The sequence below is a fragment of the Peromyscus californicus genome, unplaced genomic scaffold (genome assembly GCF_007827085.1).
Source record: "Peromyscus californicus insignis strain IS unplaced genomic scaffold, ASM782708v3 Scaffold_4__1_contigs__length_199733344, whole genome shotgun sequence".
NCBI classification, from domain to species: domain Eukaryota; kingdom Metazoa; phylum Chordata; class Mammalia; order Rodentia; family Cricetidae; genus Peromyscus; species Peromyscus californicus.
In genome coordinates, this window is record NW_026294562.1 from 61,282,884 (window position 1) to 61,307,763 (window position 24,880).

Genomic DNA, 24,880 nt, shown 5'->3' on the forward strand with positions numbered 1-24,880 from the left:
GGTTTCTGTCTGCAGGTGGACCAGGGTGGCACAATACTTCCCTTCCTCTCAGATCTGCCTGACCCCTGTGTATTTCTGTCCTAGTTGTAATTACCCATGTTTTGTTCTGAGTGCTCACGTGGTTGTGCTCGCACAGTGGGATGAGGCCAGCGGGTAGTGGAGATGTCTGGGTGGCAGCAGAGGACTGTTTCCAGGGGGCTTTTCACTAGAAGCATCAAGGACTGGATGTCATAGGTAGGGGGCAGTGCCGCCTGGGAAGCATCGGTGGGTCTGGAGCACCGCTCCCGAGTTCCTGGGATTACAGTGACCTGAGACAAACCATATAACCTCGGAGCTTCTCCCGCAAGGTAGAGAGCTGGGTCCCCACCTCCAGGGGTCGTAGAAAGGACAAACGTGGACGCCGCAGGTAAGGCGCTTTGCGGGCGCGGTTCTCCGTGAGCGTGTGCCCGGGCTGCACCGGGGCTAGACGCACTCTTGGAGGGCGTCCCCGCGTGAACAAAAGGCTAAGGGAAGGAAAGAAATTGACGACAGCTCCAGTCCAGGAGGGCACACAGGGACAGTAGGCGCGGGTCAAGTGCCGCGAGGTTGAGGGTTCTTGGGGCCACCAGGAGCCCTGGGCTGGGAAGGCTTCCTGGAGATGGGGCGCCGCGGCATGCGTGGCCCCTTTAAGAATCGGTGCCCGAGGAGAGCGGGGTGCGGGGGACCGAGGGCGGTGGCAGAAAGACCCACGGCTGCCGCCAGGGCTCCGCACCCAGCGCCCGCTCCGCTGACGTCACCTGCCCCCGAGCGGCCCACTCTGATTGGCTGCAGGTGACGTCAGGGGCTTTTTCGCTCGGCATGACCTCATCCCCGCCGGCAGCCCCGCCCTCCGCCCCGGGCCTGTCACTCGCGGCTCCCGCGGTGGCCGAGCCGGCTCCGCGGACCCCCGCCCCACCCGGACGCCGGACGCCGGACGTTGAGCCGGGTCGGAGCCGCCAGCCGCGCCCGCCAAGCTGCGGGCTGGGATGCGCGCCGTGAGCGCGCGTGCCCGACCGCAGTGCGCGCGCTCCGTCCCGAGCGAGCGCTCCCCGCGGTGGCGGCGACGACGACGGCGGCGGCGGCGACGCGCCCCGCGCGCCTCTCCGGCCCTTGCCCCGGCTGTGCGGGCCCCCGACGGGCCCATGGGTGGCGTGACAGAACGGGTGCCCTGAGCGCGGCACCGACGTCGGGGGCACCCCCACGGCAAGCGAGATCCAGGTGAGCCGGGCGCGGGCACCGGTCCGTTTCGGAGCCGGCTGTGGGCCCGGGGCGTGAGGGAGGTTTCAGCGGGCGTGCGCCCGGGAGAATGCTCTTTGGAGCACCAAGGAATGGATAGATGGCTCTGCCCTGCGTCCGGCGCGCGCTGCGAATCCGCGCCCGCACCGAGCCGTCTTTCTATGCTCATTCCTTCTTATCTGGAGGGACGTACATTAGAGACCTAGGGATTCGTGGGGGAGGGCTGAGATCCTGCACAGATCAGTGAGAATCCCTGCAAGGCGCCCCCGCTGGCGGCCAGAATTGGAGAAGGTCGTCCGCGGCTGCAGCCGGCAGCGAGATGCGAAACCTCCGACGCCAGAAGGTCGGCTCCGGCCTGTGGTAGGCTCTGTGTCTGGAGGGGAGGCCCTAGGAACCCCCCACTCTCCGGCTCTTTGATGACTGTTCTGTCACCCCCACTTCAGGGTGCTCTACTGGTCTCTGCGGATAAAGAACATCCTTACCCGACGCAGAGGCAGCAGGCGCGATGCTGGGGGAGGGGCCGGCACAGCTGCCTCCTGCAGCCTGTCTTCTTGGCCTATCTGCCCACCTTGGGAGGGAGCGGCCAGTCAGCCGCCGCGGGTACCTGTGGGCTAAACCTTGCAGGTGGAGGGGTAAAGACAGGCCCAGATTCCACTAGATCAGACCTCTTGGGTAAATTTGCCTTTGACTCCTTGTTGACAGGGTGTGCTGCGTCTGCAGCAGAGAGATGGGGGCCCCGATGATGCAGTGATGGGGGTGGGGACCAGTGTGGCATCTGCAATGCTCTGTTGTGCAGCTTGGGGTGGGGGTGCCTCAGGCCAGGGGCACAGCGTCTTTCACTGTACGAGTGGGTTCAGAATGGAAATCCAGTGACCTGTAGACCCACCCTCACACTTGCTTGTCCCCCACCCCACCCCCCGGCGGGGGTAGCTGGGTGGGTGAGTGTAGTAGCCTACAGTGCCAAGCTCTGCTCAAGGAGGTCAGAGTCCCCGTGCATCCACTCCTTAGTTAACAAGCACCTGCTAGAGATGAGCAGATCATATGAGCAGGAGCTGTGGGTTCATCTTTATGTCTGACTGCTGCAGTCAGCTTAGAGACCTCAGGAGAGTTGCTGGGCAGGTTCTCTTTCCCTCTTGCCCGGTGCCCTTGGGAAGACTTGAGGCTGCCTCTGAGGACTTAGCACTGAATAGAGATGCAGAAAGATTCTTCAAGTCGGTGTCTCGGACTGCTGCCAGCATCTCTCTTCTTGGTCTGATACTGATGCCCCAGCCCAGAAGTTTCAACTGGACAGGTGTTTCAATGTGGTACATCTGTGGATGTAAAGTGATTCAGATATGCAGCTCACAGAGGAAAGCTGGGACAGAGGCTGAGTCCACGATAGAAGAGATAGTAGGTTGTGGTCCTAAAAACCGTATGAGCCAGAGAAATCTGACTGGACCTCTCAGGACCACAGCTTTCTCAGGCCTCCACTGTCTCTTCTTGGCCTGGCCATTTGCCTGAGACAATGTTTCTGTCCCCTCTCCCAGGGGTGAGGGTACAGGGGAGCCTGGCCAGAGAAGTCATGGGCGCAAACTGCCATGCAGGAGCATTTAAGGCCACCCTCTTCACCCCCTCTAAGAGATGGTCTCTGCTGGTCTCCAGAAGTGCCATGCGTGACAGTGAGCTGGCATCTCAGTGTCTTGGGCCCCTAATTGCTGGCTCTTTCCTGAAAGCCTGCCTGTCTGTGGCCAAGGACTGTGAGGGGGACCCAGTCTTACAGTGGCTAATGGTCCTGGCAGCCATCCCTAGAAGTAGGGAGTTCCTTGTTACTAGGCACTGAGCAAGAAGTAGCTTGGTGAGGATGCCCACCCAGGACTTGGGCGTTTGTTGGTCACATAAGGACTCAGGGACCAGAACATGCTGTATGGGAACCCCAGTGTGAAAGGTAATGGACTGGCACTTGATATATGGGCACCAAGACCTTTGATATTCAGAAAACAAGGATATGTATGCAACTGTATACTTAAGTCATGCTCTCCAGGAGACTATAATGCCATATGTATGTGCAGATGGACACATTGACACATGTATAATTGCACTCAGGGACAAGATGGATTGTCAATAATGCACACATCTGCCAATGTGCAAAGAGGTGTGTTCTCGTGCCCAGAGAACAGTGCCACAGAGACTGAACTGTGAACCTGGCCTTCAGAATGGGGGCTGTCCAGGACCTCCCTGAGGGGCGTGGTCATTGGTTGAGCGTGCCTGGGAGAGGTCTTCTCCTGATTTTGGACTTAGGAATGCTTGCCTCCTGGCTCAAAATCCTTTGATGAAGGCCCACAGCTTCTGCATAGAGGATCTTGACCACCCCTCACCCCATTCAGGGTTCTGGAAGAATAGGCTGATAGCTGTTCTTCCTGGGAAGGCCTGGGCAGGGAGTACTTGAGAGCACATGCTTTGCTTAGATTTTGCATGGTCTATCTGTGCCCTGATGACCTTCTCGGAATTGACCCTGCATCTCTACTTCTAGCCCCAATGAAATTCTAGGCCTGATGCCCAACACTGAGGAAGCCAGGGGTGAGGGTACAAAGAGGTGCTGTCAGGATGTGCTACTGAAGACCAGCATAGTGCAGGGGTTCCTGTGTGAGGGGGCTCATCCAGATCTTTGCAGTGCAGTATACTGATGGCCTCAGAGGAATGCAGAGCCAGTGAACTGCAGTATGGGGCTGGGTCCTGGGAATTAGAGCCAAGTAGGACAGGGTTAGAGTAAGGGGCTTCATTGCTGTCTTTGAGCGATAGGTCAGAGCTACTGGGCACCTGCCATGGAGGAGTGGGAGCATAGAGGAGGGAGTCCTGCCTGATCTGCGGAGCAGCCTGCTTAGTGGCTGCTGCAGTAGGAGCAGCCGTTGCCTAGCACCTCTGCTGTTGCCATGGCAACAACGGAGGTGCTAACTTGCTAATGAGTCCCCCTCCGCTGCAAATAACAATACTGTAATGGTTAATAGGGCCCAGCTCCTGTTCTCAGGGTTCCCTGGGAGGCAGAGGAAGGGACAGGTAACAGGCCTGAACAAAGCTGCCCCCAATCCCACCTGCCATCAACCCCATCAACCGTCTCTCCCCTGCCCTTCCCTCTGGGTCTCAGGCTTCCCTTCCCTGACATCCTCGGTCGCAGCCCCTTGGAGGTTCTGTGATGAGGGTCTTCAGAAGGGGCACCCCCCAGCACAGCTTCCCTCAGGGTAGTTCAAGGGCTGCTGCGGAGAGGGTGGGGCTGCACCTTCTAGCTCTCTGGACTCCCTGCTTCTCTTGATGCAGTTAACCCATACCACTCATCTGGGAGGAGGTGGAAACTGCTGGGGGGGAGGGCCAAGGGACTAGCAAAAGCCCTCTCTACCCCAGCATCCTCCACTATGGTCCTCTCAAGGTCCTGGACTTTTCAGTCCTACTGTCCAGCCCTGCTAGTGGGAGGGCCTGCTCCTTCCTCTGGCCCAGGTCTAACCATCAGCCTGTTGTTCCCTCATGCAGTGGAGGAGTGGGAATGGGCTAAACTCTAAAGAGCTAAGTTCCTCCCTACTCCACTACATTTGTGAGGTTAGATTGGGGGGGGGGCTACTATTTCATCTCCCACTGCCTCAAGCCTCCGTGTTCCCATTTTAAGGCAAACTCATTGTCCTGACATTGCATGTGTCCTGGGGGCTGCAGGGAAGACAGCACCTGACAGATGAGGGCCATCAAGCCTGTTTGATGGGGCTTCTAGAGGTCCCTTGATGCCATCTATCTCTAGTTCCTCCACACATTCTTCAGCTCAAGAGCTTCTGGGGCCACGCAGAAGGTCCAGCAGTTCTATGCACCCCCAGTACCCCAACCTTCGTCCTAGAGCTGACAACCTCCATCCCTTTGTGCAATGGGTGGAATGCACCAACCTCAGTCCGAAGCACACGACAGTTGCAATGAAACAGGAGCTCCCAGCACCTGGCCTTCAGCCTCCAGGAGCCCAGGAGCAGAGCGGGGCGGGGTGGTGGTGGTGGGTGCTCCTGCCCTTCTATCTACCAGCATCCAGATTATGAGCTTAGAGAACCTTTCCTGGAGATGAATTCTAGGAATTGACCATGCAGCACTGTGTCAAGAAGGGGAGGGAGGTCTGAGAGTCCCTAGCTGGGAAAAGAGCAGAGAGACAAGCTCTGTACCCTAGGGTCCTGAGAAGAGGAAAATGCAGAGACCAGCAGGACAGAAGGCACAAGTTTAGCTGTACCCCACAGCCCATAATAAGAATCCATCTTTGGGTCCTAATTTGTCCTCTGCCTTACACCAGAACCCAGGCAGAGTAGGGGGTGGTCAGGGTCTCTTCTATGCACTCACCTTAATGGGGAAGGTGTTGATTCATCCATCCAGGATGAAGGGCCCAAAGAACATGCCAGCTGCCAAACATAGAGCCTGCCTGGGAGCCAGCTGTAGCTACCCAGATCCCACCATCTGCTGACCATTCACCTTTCCCTCAGGTCTGGCGCCATGCACTAGGGTACCCAGAACGCTGCAAGGCCACGCCCTCCTCACTTCAGGGGTCACTCTCCCCACTGCCTACCACCCCACCATGGCTGGGGATCGGCTCCCGAGGAAGGTGATGGATGCTAAGAAACTGGCCAGTCTGCTGCGTGGCGGACCTGGAGGCCCTTTGGTCATCGACAGTCGATCCTTTGTGGAATACAACAGCTGCCATGTGCTGAGCTCTGTGAATATCTGCTGTTCCAAGCTGGTGAAGCGGCGCCTTCAGCAGGGAAAAGTGACCATTGCTGAGCTCATCCAGCCAGCTACACGCAGCCAGGTACCTGTGTTCCCACCTTGCATACATCCCTGGGGCTGACCTTTCCTGAGCAAGTATGCACATGTCACCTCTGAAAGAGACTGGAGCTCCTAGGCCTGGGGCCCAAGAGTCCTCTGATGAAACACTTCCCCTTCTCTGTCCTCTAATTCCAAACTGGGTTCCTTGGGGTCACAGCTGGGAGTGCTGTAGAGCAGTCCCCTCTAGTGAGACCTTCCTCGAGAAGTGGTGGGAAGCCCCTTTGTCTCCCCATCTACAGGGCAGGTTCAGAGGGTGGACTGCTGAGTGGATAAGAGAAGTGGGCTTACACAGAGGGTAGAACCGGGTAGATGCAGCAGGCTGGTGCATTCTGAGGACAAGGACAGCTGGGTCTGGCTACTCTGACTATAGTGAGGCCAGGAGGGGGTGACTAAGGGGATTATACTAGGCAGACCATTTCACTAGCCTCCCCATTCCTCCCCCTACCTCCCAGAGTCTTCAGTAACCCAGAATGCTTTCTGTGGCCCCCAAGGAGGACCATCCTTCCAGGGAGAAAGAGACAGATTTCTCCCCAAGACTATCCAGTACAATAGCTGGAGAGGGACTAGCCTATCCAGGAGCATGTGTGGCCTAGGGTAGCACCAACTACCAACTTCTCCCACCTCCTTTGGGTTCAGGGGCATGCCAACAGACCAGAGGCTTTCGGAGGGTTTCAGTCTCCAAACTGCCTGACTTCAGGCTATGATGTGAGAGAACCCAGGTGGGATGCCGCTTGTCGGGAGTCCCCCACTCCAAGGCCAGAACTGGCTCCCTGTGGTGCCAATGAAGGGAATCCAGTGATTAATCACCCCCAGCGAGGACTCCAGCCAGAGTGCAATCCTATTGGCTGCTGATGACATCATCCAGCCTGGGGTTGACAGCTCAGCTAGCTTAAAGGCTGAGTGTGCTTGGGAGGCAGGGACATCAGCCTGTCTGAGCAAAAGCCCCTCAACATCTGGCCCTAAGGCCACCACAGTGGGGAGAAAGTCAGGAAGAACCCCAGCTTTCAGCTTCTGCCTCCTGACCTGGTGGTGTTTGGGGAGGGGAGTCCTATTGCAGCCTCAGTTTCTCCATCAGGGGCTGGGGGACAACAAATAAGAAAAGAGGTACTGACCTTCCAGGAAGCCTAGGAGCCAGCCCAGGCTATGTGTATGTGCTCTCTGGGGCCCCATTATACCCACCTGTGCTCTTTAACACTTCTGGTTCTGGTACTTTTGCCCATGAGGGGCATGGCTGCCTAGAACTCAAGCCACCCCCAATCCCCAGTCCCTGCCTGGTGCAAAGCCTGTTAGTGGAACCATGGGTTTTTTCTGCCTGTCCAAGGGAGTGGGAGAGAGGATGACAGCAGCCCCCTGCCTCCTGTCCTCTGCCACCTTGATCTTTCAAATGGCCTAACTTCTGCCCTTATGGCCCCCTAGGTGGATGCCACAGAACCACAGGATGTGGTAGTGTATGACCAGAGCACTCGAGATGCCAGTGTGCTGGCAGCAGACAGCTTCCTGTCCATCCTGCTCAGCAAGCTGGACGGCTGCTTCAACAGTGTGGCCATCCTCACAGGTGAACTCCAGGGATGGGCCAGGGCTATGGGATACCTTCTCTTCCAAGCACCCCTCCCCATGCCCTTGGCTGGGACAGGAGTGTCAGAAGAGAAGCAGAAGTCTGGGCCAGTAAGGGGATGCTAGTGTCTCTAGAGTTCTCAAAACCCACCTCTGCCTAAGCAGCAGAAGAGGTGGACAAGCAGGAGCTCCCCCAAAGCCATGTTTTTGGTAGAGAGGGGGCCAGGGACCCAGGCCACAACCTGTCCCTGTCTCAAGGAGAAGATGTGGAGGCTTTACCTCCTGAAAACCTCAGTCTATCCCAGAACCGGTCACACAGCAGGGGCCTTACTCAGAGAAGGTGCCAGCTGGCCACAGGTTATCTCACAACAGCCTACTCCATTGTGGGTACTACTTAAGGGACCAGCAGAGTATCTCTCTGGGCTACCTGTGCTCCAAAAGCAGTCTGGCCAGCTGGCCTCCAGTCCCCACTCAGAGTCACACACACCCGCTGACTCATGTCTCATACTCCCACTCTCAGCCATGTGCTTAGGCACACTCACCCTCAGGCCGTGGCTGAAAGGGCTTTTGTAGAATCTACCTCCCTGGGAGGCAGCCTAGATTCCTAAATAGCTGCTAGAGTGGGCTTGTTCTAGGATGCCTGCTCTGGCTGGCTGGAATCTGGGCCCTTTGCTGATGCCCTGTGCCCATGCTGGTAGCCTCTGCATAGCACAGAGCTGATGGAGTGTCCTCCACACCCACTGCATATGGGGTGGAATAAGTGAGTGGGTGGCCAGGCCAGTTTAGTGGCACCAGAATCCCATGAGTACAATGACATCTAGCCCAACCTGAGAGGGAGGCTGGGAGGGCCCGGACTACTTTAACCAGACTGCTAGGTAGATGAACCCAACCTGAGGGACTTCGAGTGGTTTGGAGGCTCAGTATCATGGGTAGGGCGAGTGTCTACTTGGCCAGTATGGCCCAAGGATATCTGTGTGTCTGTGTGCCCTGAGCCTCTCGTCTCAGCCACATGCATATGTACATGCACCCCACCTCTGGTATCTGTATAGATGTTGAGCCTATCTGGGTAGGATTCATGATTTATTGTTGCATGTGAGAATTCTTGGAACCAGAAGCCACATAGCTGTACCATAGCTCCAGCCTCCTGGGCTTAGTTTGGGAGGGCGAGGAGTCTGGACCTTTTTACAAGCCCACTAGGCCTATAGGAACACCTCCAGGACCTAACTCAGTACCCTAGTCATAAATGGAAGCATGAGGTTCTTCTGAAAATATGAAGGGCTGAGGAGCAGCACCCTACTTGGCCCTAGCAGGACAGCTCAAAACCTGGCAGGGCTTGTCTCTTGGGCAAAGGGCAAAAGGCAAGGACAATATTGGAGGCTGGAGTAGTCCTGGGCTGGGATCCTCCCAAAGGGTTCATCTGGACCTGGTTGTGCTCTACCCAGCTCCCTCCAGTTCTAGATATCTGTCTTGCCAAGTTTGAGTCCTTGTCACCATTCATCCAAACATTGAGCCAGGGAGTCCTCCTGGTCAATGCAGTGTTGAGACAACTCAAAGTGACAACACCTTGGCACAGCCCCTGCTGAGCTAGTGTAGACTCAGGAACAGACTACTGAGTAGGGGCTAGGGGTGACTTCACAGCACACACAGTCCTTTGGTCTCCTGGCCAAACACAACAGAGACCAGGCCTTTAAATATCTTCCTCTGGCTGGTGCTCACAGGAAGCTCAGGGAGATGGGTATGGCCAGTGAAGGCAATCAGGAGAGGGTACTGGGAACTTAAACAGTGCCCCCACAGTGGCGTTATCTGGGGGAAGGTGCCTTAGACTTTGTTTGTTTGTTTGTTTGGTTGGTTTTTGAGACAGGGTTTCTCTAGATAGCCCTGGCTATCCTGGAACTCTCTCTGTAGATCAGGCTGGCTTTGAACTCACAGAAATCCACTTGTCTCTGTCGCCCAAGTGCTGGGATTAAAGACCACCTGGCTAGTTAGGGTTTCTATTGCAGTGAAGACACTCCGTGACCACAGCAACTCTTGTAAAGGAAAATATTTAATTGGGGCTGGCTTACAGTTCAGAAGTTTAGTCCATTGTCATCATGGCAGGAAGCATGGCAGCATGCAGGCAGACGTGGTGCTGGAGAGGTAGCTGAGAGTTCCACATCTGGATCTGCAGGCAGCAGGAAGAGAGAGACAGTGGGCCTGCCTTGAGCATTTGAAACCTCAAAACACACCCCCAGTGACACACCTCCTCCAACAAGGCCACACCTCCTAGTAGCGCCACTCCCTATGGGCCTATGTGGGCTATTTTCATTCAAACCACCACAGAGGGTTAATGAACTTAGTCCCTTTTTCCCTTAAGCAAAGTTAGAGTTTATTAAGAAAGAGTTTTAACCTAGATGTCAGTATGCTTTAGGTCCTTTTCTGCTACTGTGATAAAACGCCTAGTCAAAGGTAACTTCAGGGAGGGAGGGTTTATCTGGCTCACAGGTAAGGATACAGCCATCACAGTGAGGAAATTAAGATTGCAGGAGCCTGAAGTAGCTGATCACATTACATCCACGATCAGGAACAGGACTGTAAATGTGGGTAGGCTGCTGTCAGTTCACTTCCTGCATTTTGTACCGTCCTGAATCCCCTGCCCAGGGAATGGTTATGTTCATAACTGAGATGGGTCTTCTCACATCAATGAACATAATCAAGATAATTCCCCACAGGTTTGCCAGAGAATTCTCTCCTGAGTGATTCTGGATTCTGTCAAGTTGACAATTAACATTATCCATCACAGTGTGCATTATTAGAGAAAGGGGAGGGGGGGAGGGACTTTAGCCTTTTAAACAGCAGGCGGACCCTTAGCCGAGAGTTGGTGCGGCCTACAGTGGTACCATCACTGTGGAATGTGAGTCAGTGATGCCACAGCTGTCAGACAAGCAGGCCCTGCTGCCTGGAGATGCTGCCCTGCCCCAGACCCTAGTGGGTAGGTGGCTGTAATTAAGAGCAGAGCAAGCCTGGCCACCAGTAGCCTGGGCTGTGCCAAGCTCAGTGCACAAATAAACGCATGTTTCTGTATATGTCTCCTTGTAAACATCAGGCTTGGCAAGGGCGCTGTCTCTGGCCTCCCAAGTACAGGGGGTAGGGGCAGTGTATGGGAATGTTCTGTAGAAGAATGAGCTTCAAAGCATTTTCTAGGTGTCCCAGAGACTTAAAAATAGCTGAGGTGCACTCACTCAACCTTGGTACCCTGTTTCCACTCACATAGCCTGGGATAGCCCCCCAAATCCCTGAAGCCTCAGGCCTTGGGGAGATGGAGTCCATAGGATGGATCTGGAAGGGAGCTCAAGGGCCTCAGCTCAGCCTGGGATGCTTTCTAAGCTGCTGAGAAGTCTGGGGTGGCTATACTTGGTGGAAACATTTGAACCTCCCTCCTGTGAGTAGGATGGACAGGGGTCTCTGGTAGAATGCATGCCCTCCCTTGGGCAGGCTGTAGAGGAAAGACTGAGACCCAGGCTTCTGGCAGAGCATCAAGAAAACAAAAAGGGCTTAATCCATGGAAGAGGCTATGCAGAGGCACCATCCCTCTAGGTCCTAGCCCTGAGCGCCACAGACCCCACAATGCCCAACTTGGAGTGCCTGCATGGAAGCTGCAGCATTGCTGGTACCACCACAACCAGCCGTTCCTCCCTGCCTAGCCTTCTTGAGGAAGGGACTGCTTCTCCCCCTAAGGCCACCAAAGATAAGATTTCACTGAGGGAGCAGGGAGCAGCCATAACAGATAGACCGGTTGAGAGGTTGCGCGTATACTGTCTGTGAGCTGGGCCAGTGTGGCAGCAAAGGTAGAAGCTTCCCTGTTCTTAGAGATTATCTAGGTCCCTGGCACCTGCCTCTTTCCAGACCAGGAAAAAGCAGTGTGTGTGTGTGTGTGTGTGTGTGTGTGTTCAGAAAGTGTCCTCACTTTCTCCCATGGGACACATTGGGTCTTAGCCCAGGTGTCCTGTACTTGGATGGTATGATTGAGACCAGAAACTGAGCCCACTTACTTGCTTGTCAGAACTTGTCATCATGGAGTATAGGAAGTCCCATTCTGCTGAGCTCTCCTCACCATGCTGAGAGTTGGTTTCTGGATGAACCCCAGCCAGGCTAGATGTGGCTGGGTCTATTTTCACATCTTTATTATTATTATTTTTTTCTGAGCCTGTCAACAATGCTGTGTGACAGGCAAAATAAGGAAACTGAGGCCAGAGGCATGCTTTGCCTGTGGTCACTGAGTCAGAGGAGCCAGCTTGGGTATCTCAAATTGGTGGAGGGTTTCCTTCCTCAGCCCAGAGTCTGCATCTTGGATATATCTAGACAGTGGCCACAGGGAGCAGGCTGTTTGTATCCTATGTGCAGGCTTTCCTGCCTCTCTGTCATCTCCTGCTGGGTAGACTGGAGCCATGGCTGGACCACAAATGCCCTGTGGGCTATGGCAATTCCAGTGGGTGATGTCATGCCCAAAGAGGCCCCACCTCAGAACCTTTCCTCCCAGGCCTGGCACTAGAGCCCAGGCCTGTGGCTTCCAGCCAACTGGAGTCATGGAGGGATTGCATCAGCATGGAGAGAGGCTAAGTGCCAGCCTGGCCCCAGGCCAGTCATGTACAGGGGCTGGGAAAGGACTTGCCATGCCTGGGGAATAAGAGAAGACCCTGATGAGGTCTGAGCCATCCCCTGCCTGGCTTTCGTGTGCTGTGCTGACAGGCCACCTTGACCCCACATTTATGGGCATCAAAGCAGTGCCCCTGAGCCAGTCCCTAATTAGCCTGAGGAGGAATGTGGGCGTAGGTGCCTGCTCTAAATGGGCAGCAACACACACACACACACACACACACACACACACACACACACACACACCCGCCCAGTGCTGCAGAGAAGAGCAAGTAGCCTGGCGGCAAGAGTCCAGGTGCTAGGCCAGAAGCAGGCTGGGCTTGGGGTCCACAGAGGTACCCTCCTGCCCTGGCTGGCCAGCCTCCTTAAGAGACTTCTGTGTCTCCTCCTACAGGGGGCTTCGCCACCTTCTCCTCCTGCTTCCCAGGCCTCTGTGAGGGGAAACCTGCCACCCTGCCATCCATGAGCCTCTCTCAGCCCTGCCTGCCTGTGCCCAGTGTGGGCCTGACCCGTATCCTGCCTCACCTCTACCTGGGCTCTCAGAAAGATGTCTTGAACAAGGTGAGTGTACAGGGGGTCACCGTTGATGGTGTAAAGAGGGGGTATCTGGAATTAGGTCCTAAGGTAGTCTGAAGGGAAGAGCAGGTGATAGATGAGTATGAGGTGGGAGCATAGGAGGACCCAGAGCCCCACTCCCTGGACCACAGCATGGCCCAGGGAGGAACCCAGCGAGGCTAGGTGGAAAAGCAGGCTCCCGGACTCTTCTGTGGTGGGGCGCTGGAAGCCTACATGCCAAACTACTTCTGTCACTGGGCCACTGGCCAGCTCTGAAAGAATCCCGTGTTTTAAAAATGGTGAGGAGGGAAAAGGATGAAGGCACCGCCCAGGCAACCATAAAATTCCTGGGAGCCCAATGCAGGCTGTGGGTGTGGCTTACAGAAGCCATCCTTCCTGTACCCATCCAGGGAGCTCAGTGGTTGAGATGAGAAGAAATTCCTAGAGCCAGTCTTTTCCATATAGCAAGATCCTAGACAAAATCTGAGGCTCGGGAGCATCACAAGACTTTAGAGTCCTTCTATTCTGCAGAGAGAGATAGACAGACAGACAGACAGACAGACACACACACACACACACACACACACACACGCACGCACGCACGCACGCACGCACGCACGCACGCACGCACATGCGCACGCGCGCACACACACAAAGACAGACAGGCACAGACTCTCAGCTCCTCCTCTAGGGAGGGGGCTTTGCTTTTCTCTGCTACCCCATTCTGACCCATCTTCCTATCTCTCCAGGATCTGATGACCCAAAATGGAATAAGCTATGTCCTCAATGCCAGCAACTCCTGCCCTAAACCGGACTTCATCTGTGAGAGCCGTTTCATGCGTATCCCCATCAATGACAACTACTGTGAAAAGCTGCTGCCCTGGCTGGACAAGTCCATTGAGTTTATTGGTGAGGGGAGGCTCCGGAGGGTGTGTCTGTCTCTATGGGGTGTGGGAGGCTGGCTAGAGGAAGACTGGACAGAGGCAGAGGGGAGGACTACCCTTGGGGCCACCCGGCTCTGAGAAGTCACCTGCACTGTCTGCCATAGAGAGGGTAGGGGCCTACCTTGGGTAGGGAGGAATAGTGCAATCTCAGCCCTCACCTGGTCCCCGCCCCCCATCCACCTGCCCCCAGATAAAGCCAAGCTGTCCAGCTGCCAAGTCATCGTTCACTGTCTGGCTGGCATCTCTCGCTCTGCCACCATTGCCATCGCCTACATCATGAAAACCATGGGCATGTCCTCTGACGACGCATACAGGTACTCTTCCCCTCCCGGCCCTAGGGACCTGGAACTCCACAACCAATGGCTAACAGCATCGCCCTCCCGTCTTGCCTCCACCCACTTGGATGGTATGACCTACTGCCCTGGCAGGGAGGGAAAGCTGGGGCCCAACACAAAGCTTGGATACCTAAGGTGGCAGTGGGTGCTGCACGGAGAAAACTGGGCACAAGCCCGTTCTGACAAATTTCTCTTGCTTGCCCAGGTTTGTGAAGGATCGACGCCCCTCCATCTCACCCAACTTCAACTTCCTGGGCCAGCTGTTGGAGTATGAGAGGAGTCTGAAGCTGCTGGCTGCCTTGCAGAGTGATGGACCTCATTTGGGGACCCCTGAGCCCCTCATGGGCCCGGCAGCAGGCATCCCACTGCCCCGGCTGCCACCATCTACCTCAGAGAGGGCTGCCACTGGGAGCGAGGCAGCCGCCGCAGCCAAGGAGGGCAGCCCAAGTGCTGGAGGGGATGCTCTGATCCCCAGCACAGCTCCAGCCACCAGCGCACTGCAGCAGGGCCTGCGAGGCCTGCACCTCTCCTCTGACCGCCTCCAGGACACCAACCGCCTGAAGCGCTCCTTCTCCCTGGACATCAAGTCAGCCTATGCACCCAGCAGGAGGCCTGACTTTCCCGGCCCACCTGACCCTGGCGAAGCCCCAAAGCTCTGCAAACTGGACAGCCCGTCTGGGGGGACGCTGGGCCTGCCCTCGCCCAGCCCCGACAGCCCAGACTCGGCTCCAGAGGGGCGCCCACGACCCCGCCGGCGACGTCCCCCGGCCAGTTCTCCGGCCCGCTCCCCGGCTCATGGCCTGGGCCTAAACTTTGGAGACACGGCCCGGCAGACTCCGCGGCATGGCCTCTCGGCCCTGTCGGCACCGGGACTGCCCGGCCCTGGCCAGCCGGCTGGCCCCGGGGGCTGGGTGCCGCCGCTGGACTCCCCCGGCACACCGTCGCCGGATGGACCCTGGTGCTTCAGCCCCGAGGGCGCTCAGGGTCCGGGCGCCGTGTTCTCTGCCTTCGGCAGGGCGAGTGCTGGTGCACCTGGACCGGGTGGTGGCAGCAGCAGTGACCTGCGGAGGAGGGAGGTGCGGGCCGAGCCCCGGGACCTGCGGACCGGCTGGCCTGAGGAGCCTGCTTCAGATACACAGTTCAAGAGGCGCAGCTGCCAGATGGAGTTCGAAGAGGGCATGGTGGAGGGGCGGGCACGTGGCGAGGAGCTAGCAGCTCTAGGCAAGCAAGCCAGCTTCTCCGGTAGCGTGGAGGTCATCGAAGTATCGTGACCCTTCAGGAGTCCCTGAGCCCCCGCTCCAGCCAGGCCAGGTATAAATATATATTATATATAACACACAGAAAGGTAAATGGTTTTACTGCAATTTTTATCAAGAAGTAAATATTTCGATTTTTTATTTATTTAAGCTAGTGATCTGGCAACTGTGCGGGGCGGTCCTCAAGCTCTGTTTTTACTGTCTGGTATTTAAAACTGAAACAGGTTTCTAAGCAATATGAGGCTACCTTCAATCCCAAGCTGGGTTGACAGGCCTGGGCCCCTCCTCGCCCCTCCCCTCTGGAAATATTACTGACCTTGCAAAAAGCTGCCCAGCTTTCCTGCACTTTTTACATAAGAAAAGGGGAAAAGGAAAAAATAACCCTTATTTGCCACAAACTGAGCCGCAGACCCCTTGCCCTTTCCTTTCCTTCCTCTCCTGGTCTCTCCTCTCCTGTCTCATGTCTTGGGCTCTGTAGCAAAGCCATAGGTAAGAGGAGGGGGAGACCCTAGTGTCCCTGCAGAAGGCCCCACCGGCAGCCCCTCCCCCGCACACCTCGTTGCCAAGTCTTAGTGGCATAGGGGTACCCTCTCTGTCAGTCCATCATCCTTCCCCCACCCCCAGGGCTGTTCCTTGGCAGGTGTTGGTGGGCACTGGACCCAATGGACCAGAGTTTTCAGGGAGACTTGGACAAGGCGGGTGGGTTTCCTGAGAGCCAGATGAGGTAGCCCCTAAGGCAAGGATGGAGTAGACAAAAGAGCTCACACTTCTGTGAGAGTGAGGTCTAGTTCCTCAAAAGGGCCCAGGAGGCCATTCAGAGGAGGATTCTCTTTTTCCTTTGCAGGTGCTCTTGCCCATTGGGAAGCCCAGTAGCACCCCCAGCATGGACTGGGGCAGTGTCAAATGCTGGTGGGAGCAGCTAGGCTAGCTAGGACTGGCAGGGGCTAGCTCTGCTGGTCAGAGGGGAGCTCTGGATCCATTATAAATGGGGGTAGATCCAAGCTCTCATTCTGGGTTCTTGTCCCTGGTAGGACTTGGAATTCAGGTGCACTTGTGGATTGAGGGGTCTCTGGAGCAGGCCTCCTTACAGATGGAGCAAAGCACCTACCAAGCCCTTAGGCTTCCAGGAAGTGGGAATCCTCAGCTTTGGGAGAACTATCTCCAAGCAGAGAAAGACCCCATCTAGAGACAGATGCTGGGGAAAGTCCTCAGTGACTACCCCATCCCCACAGGGGCTTCTCAGGAGAGAGTCCCTCTGTGTGCTCCCTTCCCAGGATACTTTCCCAGTGTCTTCAAGATGGGATGCTTTTTTTTTTTTTTAATTTTAATTTTTTTTCTCAGAGCCAGTCTAGGAGCAGGGACAGGAGAAAGGTACCAGTCACCCTTGCTGAATACCCTCTTGGACCATTTGGGACCCAAAGTTTTGAGGCAGAATAGGGGTCCTTGCCCTCAGATGTCCTCAAGTCTAGGAGTGTCCTTTAGGAATGAGCTAGGGCTTGGTAACAGGCAGCTGGGGCAGGACAGAGTCCTGGAGAAGACCTAGAGTGGCACCTTTCTACCCCACCTCCCTTGCTGTGTCCTTCTGTTTGTCCTTTCCACACAATGCCCTGTGTTCCTGTCATTCTCCTCCTTAAGCAAAAATCCTGTTCCAGTTCTCTTGATCCCACCCATCCTGATCCCTGAGAAAATAAGCTATTGTTGTATTTGCAATCTATGGATTAGAGGTTTAAGTATTTATTATTATTGGTTAATTTTATTATTATTATTATTATTATTAATTATGTAAATTTGCCTCCTGTCTGTCATTGAATTTCTAAGGTGACCCTGGGTGTGGAGGATGCACTGGCTCCCCCCTCCTTGCCCCCATCCTACTGCTGTCCAGGAGACAGTAGCATGTGGCCACCAGTTGGACCCTAAAGATCCCCCTTGGGTCTGGTCCCTCCCCTCTCTTGGTGGAGATATGGCATCTATCCTGGACACATGGGGCCCATTGGCCTCAGTCTGTCTCTGCTCTCACTCACTCATGACCCTGGTCACTCCAAAGTGAGCAGACAAGATGGAAGAGAAGGTCTCAGCCGCCTGCTTCTGTGCAGGGTGGGGAGAGGCGGAGCACAGGCCCTCCCTGGTGGCTTTTCACCTGCTCTCCAAGCTGTGGAGGGCCTAGGGTCCTCTCTGAGCCTCTCTTGTCCTCTCGTCCTCCTACCTGGTCACTGCCTGGCACTGGAATGGCCCAGAATGCACCTGGCCCCCTCCTGTTGTTTTCTGGAAAGTCCAGTATAGGAGAGGTAGCTGGTCCCTTGCCCAAGGCTTCTGGTCCCTGAGGACCAGGGTGCCAGCTTCCCCCTTGGGACCTTGCCCCATGAGGCCGCACTTTCCCATCCCTCCTTTTGTATTTGAAACAATGTGTTGTAATAAATCATGAGAACGATGTTTTCCCCAGGCCTCTGCTGCCTCTTTCTTAGGGCTGGTTGTGGGAGAGGTTGGGCACTGGGGGGCAGTCTGGAGGCTCCAGGGGACAAGGATCTGGTAGGTTGTGCCTGCAAAGCAGGCAGAAGGAAGAATCTGAGGTTTATCCTTGGTAGGCCTGGTATAGAGGAGGGGCATAGGACCTGGAATGTACTCTGAGGATATAAAATACCTGTTTTCTTATCTTCTTATAAAATAACTGAAAATTAGATAACTTTAAATATCAGTTCGCAGGCTGGGGAGATGCTTCAGTCAGTACGGTGTTTGCTGGGCAAGTGTGAGTACCTGAGCTGGATCACCAGAAGCCAGGTATAGTGGCATGCACTTGTAATCCCAGAGCCAGGAGGCAAACACAGAAGGATCTTGGTGCTCCCTGACCAGCCAGCTTAGCCTATTTGGTGTCCCAGGCCAACTTGTATATATCTCAAAACACAAGTTAGGTGGCTTCTGAGGAATGACACCTGAGGTTGACCTCTGACCTCTACACACATGCGCATGTAAACTGCGTATACATGTGCACACACAAGAGCTCGGTTCACTTGTCAGCTGCCCCCACAATACAATCCTACTGTAAACACCTCATTCCTTGTCTTTTCATACACACGTACGTCACCACTATCTTTCCAACAAACACGGGGTTTGCAAGTAATTCTTTTATGGGACGTGAGTGCACCACAGGCATACTGGAGGTGCTGACTTCTGCAGTACACAGACTAAAACTGGAGCAGCATGGAGATCAGCATGGCCCTTGTGCAAGAATGATGCATAGATTCATGACAAAGTCCGTATTTTTGAGATCCGCCTGGTACATCTGCCAACTGAGCCCTGGAGCAGCCCACCTTTCTGATCCCCTAGAGGATGTACCATTGGCCATGACTGTAGCCTCCTCTGCTTCATTCTGTCCCTCATCACTCCTGTGGTGGGGAAGGGTAAAGGGAGTCAGGCACAGACCTTGTGATGGCGTCTCAACAGCCATCTTTTTCATCACCCCGACTGGGACCAGGAGTCTCTCTTTGGCTCCTTTCCCCTTTTCACACTCTCATTCTCGCTCCCCCCAACCCCCGCCCCCAGATCTTTGGATTGGATGATTTCTGACATCTTCAATTTTTTTAAAGTTTGTTTTTGTTAAAAAAAAAAAAAGAGCAAAAGCATACTAAAGTGTCTGATGTGAGCCCATCCTTGTCTCCAGACACAGGGCTCCTCTCTCTGGACAGACTGCCCCTACACCAGTGCAGACCAGCCAGTGCCCAGGCTTACCTACCATGTGTCATTACAAGTTATGTGGCCGTGGGCATCCATGTACCATTCCCTAGGACAGACTTCCAGATGTGACTTTTCTGGGTCGCCTCAACATTTGGTTCTCATCTTAACAGTCTGTACGTAGACTACCCTAGATGCCCTGTGGGAATTCCTGAAAAGTGGGCTTTTTGGAGGATCTTAGTTCTCATCCCTGCCCCTGGCTAATGCAGAATTCTCCATGTTTGTCCATCCTGTTCAAGAGACCCTTTGTGCTTTCAGGCAGACAGTGACATTGGCCACTCATGTGTGTGTGTGTGTGTGTGTGTGTGTGTGCATGGAGGATGGAGGTGGAGATGGAGATGGATGGAGGAGGAAGAATCAGGAGAGGAGGGCAAGAGGATGTGGCTAGCCCCTCTTCCAGCAGATCTTGAATTCTGCATCCTCAAGAGCCCTCAAAGAAGCTGAAAGCTAGCAGCATAGTCTGCCTCTAGCAAGGCTATTTTTAGCTCAAGAACATCTATTTATAGCCCTGGCAGCCCCTAGGAGTCAATAAAACCAAGGACTGGAAAAAGCTGATGGTTGTCTCAAGCAGGCCGGGTACTCCTTCCACCCTCGGCGCACATGAGCACCTGCAGTTGCAGAGGGTGAGTGACAGCACTTCTCCTGCAAGACCAGCTGGGAGCATTGGCCTCAGGATCCTGGGGACAGTGTAAGACTCCACAGGAGAGTGAAGGAGGTGCCATTTACTAACTCACCCAGAATTCTAGAGATCATCTCAGCCAAGGACTGCACAAGAGCAGAATATGCTGGGCTGTCCCTCTGTTCAACTCCTATACTACCATACCTAGATACATAGCCTCCTCTAAATGCCTGACCCCAGCTTGCACCTCTCTCCCCAGCCAGCAAGAACTGTTAACAGTAAGATTGACAGAGAGAGAAAGAGGAGAGAAAAATAGAGTGTTTGTGTGTGTATGTGTGCAAATGCATGTGACTTTGGAGACAGGTTATAACACGTAGCCAAAATAGCCTCAAGACTAGCCTCAGACGGTAGACAGGTGGGAATGTGGGATGATAAATGAATAGAATAGATAGGTGATGAGTAAGAAGGAGGATGGATGGATGGATGAGTGAATAGACAAGTGGTTGGGTGGACAATAAGTGGCTGGATGGCTAAAAGGGAGCGGGGAGTGAAAGTGTGCATGGATAAATAATGTACTATTACAATGGAGCTCTTCTTATATTAAAGGCATGTGTTCAGCCACACATGGTAGTCCAAGTCTATAATCCCAGCACTCAGCTGAGGCAAGAAGATTGCTTGGAGTTCAAGGCCAATCTGAGCTACATGAAATCTATGTCTCAAAAACGATCAAATAGGGGCCAGGGAGATGGGTCAGCAAGTTAGGGCACTTGCCGTCAAGCCTAATGACCCCAGTTCAATATCTGGAACCCATATGGTGGGAGGAAAGTATCAACTCCCATACATAGGTTGTCTTCTGAATTCCACATGCCAATTGTGGCATGGACACACCCACAAATATGCAGGTGCATGGTCACATATATAATAAATAAATGTGAAAAAACCCAAGCAAATGGTAATAATAATAATGAAGGTGGCCGGGCGGTGGTGGTGCATGCATGTAATCCCAGCACTCGGGAGACAGAGCCAGGCAGATCTCTGTGAGTTTGAGGCCAGCCTGGTCTACAGAGAGAGATCCAGGGCAGGCACCAAAACTACACAGGGAAACCCTGTCTAGAAAAACCAAAATAATAATAATAATAATAATGATGATGATGATGATGATGAAGGTGTGTGCGTCTCCCTGTTCAACATTGTGCTGTAGACAGGCACTAGCCTTAAACATAGAGGGCATTTAGTGAGTACCCTCTGAGTAAGCCACACATTAGCAGTTCTAGGGCTGCGTACCACCACAGAGTCCAGTTTCTCTTCTAGGCCCAGAGAGAGGAGACGTTTTGTCCAACGTCCCCCAGCAAGTCATGGGCAAAGTGGGCTGGACTAGGCTCTCCATTTGCTCCATTGTCATTTCTTCCAAGGCTCATGAAAACTCCCTGAGGATATCCTAGAGGGCTGTTCTCAGTGGTTTTATGTGACCTATGCTGCCCTAGGTGGATTTGTCAAAGCACTTCTCCGCTCAGGACTGGGAGGACTTTGGGGAGTAATGTGGGAGGCCAGTTCTCAGGAGGGCATCATTTAGCTTCCGAAGGCTGAGTGGTTGGGAGAAGCTGGGGCATGTATAGGTGGGGGCATTGCAGAGGGTCACCAGGCAGGAGAAATACAGAGGATACACAGCCAGGAGCCATGGAGGTGCTGGAGGCCTTTGTCTAGGCAGGGTGCTCAGGAGATGGATTGAACCTACCTGGCTCCGCAAATAGGGAGGGACTACAGAGGATTCTGCAGAAAGGTGACTCATCTCAGGGTGGTTGCAGGGGGTTAGGAGCAAGCCCCCCTAGAGAAACCAAATCCTATCTAGAAGGGAAAGCTAGACCAGGGAGGCAGGAACAGCTCCAGGCCCATTCCAGGCCTCAGAGCACTGGTCTCTAGAGGTAAGGTACTTCCTGGAAACAAGCAGGCACCCTGAAGTGGCGATATCTTTATGAAGGGATTGGGCCCCTTTTGGATCAGGAGGAGAGCCAGTCTTGCCCAAAGAAGAAGGAAACAGGAGGCCATCTGAGCCAATTTCCAAAATTATCCTGAAGGGTCAGGGAACATCAAAGTGCTCTCTCTTCTGCTACCCACCCCACCCCACCCCACCCTCGCCCCAGGCCACAGAGAAGGATGCTGCCAAGGGCAGGCTTATGCCAAAAACCAAGCAGATGTCTGATGAGCTCCCTCCAGCCTTTCCAAGTAGAACAAGGCTTGTCTGACTTTAGCATCTGCCAATGCACCCCTTCCCTCTCCAGGAGGGGGAGGGTCTGAGACAGAGGACTTGGGGGACTTTCCCTAAGTGGAAGGATACTAAAGGTGCAGGTGTGGCCTAGAGATATGCCTCTACACCTTTGCAAACACCAACCTAGGAACTAGATCACTAGCCAAGGGAAATGCTAGCATCCAAAGGCAAAGTTTCCTCTTACCCTTTCCTTACCAGGAGTCACACCAAAGCATGGGGGTCGGTGGCACCACTGGTATCCGTAGAGGAAGCCAGACTCAGGCTGATGATGCAGTTAGTGGACATGACTATAAATAGTGAAGGAGAGCCTTAAATAGAAGTGGTGGAGTGAGTCCCCGAAAGGCCGGTGGGGAGGAGATTGGACCTGAGTGCATGCCTAACTAGATCTAGAGGAGGCAACAAAACCAGTCCTGGGTCTCAATCTCCCACTGCCCCTGCACAGAGTCTCGGCTCCCAGGAATGTTTCAGGGAAGAGGATAAAGTCGGGGAGTCTGTCCATCCACACTAGGGTGGTACCTCACAGCACCACCCTGGAACTGGGGAGGTTCAGGGAAGTGAGGACCTGTGTCCCTCCAAGCTCCTTTTCCACAGCAACTCCTGGCCTTGGGCTTTCCTGGATAGCAGCCTCCCCTCCCGAGGGCTGAAGGACTAAGTAGAAAGGAGAGAGCCTGCCCTACCTCTCTGTCCTTTTCTAGTCAAGCCCTTGAATTTGACTCCTCCCACATCTCTTAGGCACACCGGATAAGGTCCAGATGAATTGGCACTCCACTTTCCCTGAGTCAAGTATCCTCCCTGAATACCTTGATCTCCTCCCTCAGAGCCTCCCCCAGGTCAGAGGTGGATCTGACACAAGAGTCTGGGCGAGACAGCCCACATGTCCAAGAGGACACTACAGCTAACAGACAGGCACAAACTTTAGGCTCTAGGTGCCTGTCCTGCTTGCTCAGGCTCCTCTCCATGTCTTGTTCACTCACATAAGCGTTGTGCGCCTAGGCCCCCAGGCCAAGCACCAGTTGGGCAGACAGCATTGGGTAGCCACACTAGGCTGAGTCCTGGAAAGAGAGAACCTTACAGCCAATTAGTGACTTCTGTCCAAGTTCTCACTGAGCACATACCCTGCCTGGGATTCCCCACCAGCTACCCAGCTCTTTAATCTCCACTGATGGTCACCGGTGGAGAGGGAAAGCTGGGGCTGGTGAGACCTTTTGACATGAGGTAGTGCTAACCTGAACCACAGGATTTAGGATAATAGGACCAAGTGGGAAGAGGAGAGGGCGTTTGGGCACCACCCCTCCCTTTGCCAGTAGCTAGCGGCCTTCCGCCCCGCCCTCCCCCCAACTTCTGCATTCGGGGCATGAGTAGAGCTGGGGAGTGGGGAGCGCGCTACTGTGCCAATGGGAGTGGGCACGGTCTTGTAGGACGTCTGCGGCCACTGGCTGGGTGTCTGCTTGATCAAGAGGCGCCCACGATAGCAGTGGCTAGCGAAGGAAAAGCGAGTGAGCGTGTCCCAGGAAACAGCTCCATCCTGGGGCCCCAGATGATGCTCAACAGAGGGCGCAGTGCCTGCTCTGGGGCTAGAAGGCCAGGCCCGTGAGTGCAATGCCTTCAGGAGGCCAGGGCCCGCCCTTTCTCTGCGGCGATTTTCTAAGCGCTGCTGCACCTGGCTCCCAGGAGACCAGAGACAACGGAGCACGGGTGTGTTGAGCACCTGCCCACTCTGATGTCTGCACCTAGCGCAGCTCGAGATCCTTGCACTAGGTGGGCAAATGGTTGCCTGCGTTTCTCCTCACACAATCTGCCCTGACTAGGATGGTATTGACGCGCTTGAGTAACCTGCCACTCCCCTCCCCTCCAACCTGGAGCTTGAACAGTGAGGGTTGCGAGCAGCCTGCTAGCGCCACCTGCTGCCCACTTCTGAGCGGACGAGGGCGGGAGCCCGTATGTGGGTGATAGCCATTCTACTCAGTGTTTCCTACATACCTGGTCTTCAAACTGAAAGGAACACTTGACCAAGACTTCCGAGGTCTCCAGACCCGCCTCCTTTCTACCTTCGGTCTGTAGCCTCAACTGTGCCGGTATCCTGCACCTCCACCTGCTGTTGACTCTCTGGCTTCCCTCAGCCACACCCATGGTTTCAACAATCATCTGCCCGGTTGTTCCTCCAACCAGATTTCCTCCTGGACTTTCAGACCTGGAAATGCCAAGCTCACCTGGATGGTTTTACCACCATCCCTCTATTTGCCCAGCCACCCCCGCCAATCCTCCCACTCCTAGGCCATCTACAATTCCTCCCGGAAAGTGCCTCTCTCCCTGGCCTGCTGCCAGCCTGTGCATGTGCCAGGCTGGCACACCCATTCCCTGCCCAGGGGCAAGCTGCTGCCAGGTTCAAAGCTTCACTTAAACCCCTCCATGTTGAGTGCACACGTCTTGGGGTTCAAGTCTTGGGGTGGGAGTCTGTTTCCACCCATCATACCCAATAGGGCCTGCCTGACATTTGAGAGTTTCCCTATAAGGTACTGTGTGCTTCCAGGGGCTTCTGTAACAAGCCTCATGAACTGGGTGGCTTACACAACTCGAGTTTCTTTCTGAATTCTGGTTAGAAGTCAGAGATCAATTGTTGCTTAGTGGATGGAGGAGTGCTGAGAGAGAAGACCCACCTGGGGCCTCGGTACCTGCAGTGGCCTCCTGGAATCCTTCATTGGATTAACATCCCCACGTATTTCAAAGTGGTCTCATCTAAGCTATATGGATAAGGACACACGTTCAGTAAGATCACATGCTGAGGTCCCGGGCATTAGACTCAAATATGAATCTAGGGGGATATACAACTCAACCAATAATAAGCATTGGAGGGTGGCTACATGTACATTCTGCAGCTGTGGTTATGAAAGCCACGTGGACCACTTGAACTGCTACTAGCCCTG

At 54.5% G+C, this 24,880-nt stretch overlaps 1 protein-coding gene and 1 non-coding gene across 5 annotated transcripts; both read left to right on the top strand.

The window, feature by feature from the left end:
• Positions 1 to 232: 232 nt before the first annotated feature.
• On the top strand, positions 233 to 17,780 carry Dusp8 (dual specificity phosphatase 8). Of its 4 annotated transcripts, none has more exons than XM_052762429.1 (7): positions 233 to 406; positions 5,730 to 6,052; positions 7,486 to 7,624; positions 12,650 to 12,816; positions 13,560 to 13,719; positions 13,945 to 14,068; positions 14,295 to 17,780. In XM_052762429.1, exons 2-7 carry the CDS (start codon positions 5,822 to 5,824, stop codon positions 15,358 to 15,360), a joined length of 1,887 nt encoding a protein of 628 aa, XP_052618389.1. In that variant the 5' UTR covers positions 233 to 406; positions 5,730 to 5,821; the 3' UTR covers positions 15,361 to 17,780. The 4 variants fall into 4 exon arrangements, with proteins under 4 accessions (XP_052618389.1, XP_052618387.1, XP_052618388.1 ...); XM_052762427.1 differs by lacking the exon at positions 233 to 406 and adding an exon at positions 1,105 to 1,236; XM_052762428.1 differs by lacking the exon at positions 233 to 406 and adding an exon at positions 1,329 to 1,614.
• A 720-nt stretch (positions 17,781 to 18,500) lies between these two features.
• LOC128095778 (U6 spliceosomal RNA) lies at positions 18,501 to 18,604 on the top strand. Its single transcript, XR_008213382.1, has one exon. It is a non-coding gene; the product is annotated as a U6 spliceosomal RNA (small nuclear RNA).
• Positions 18,605 to 24,880: the final 6,276 nt, after the last annotated feature.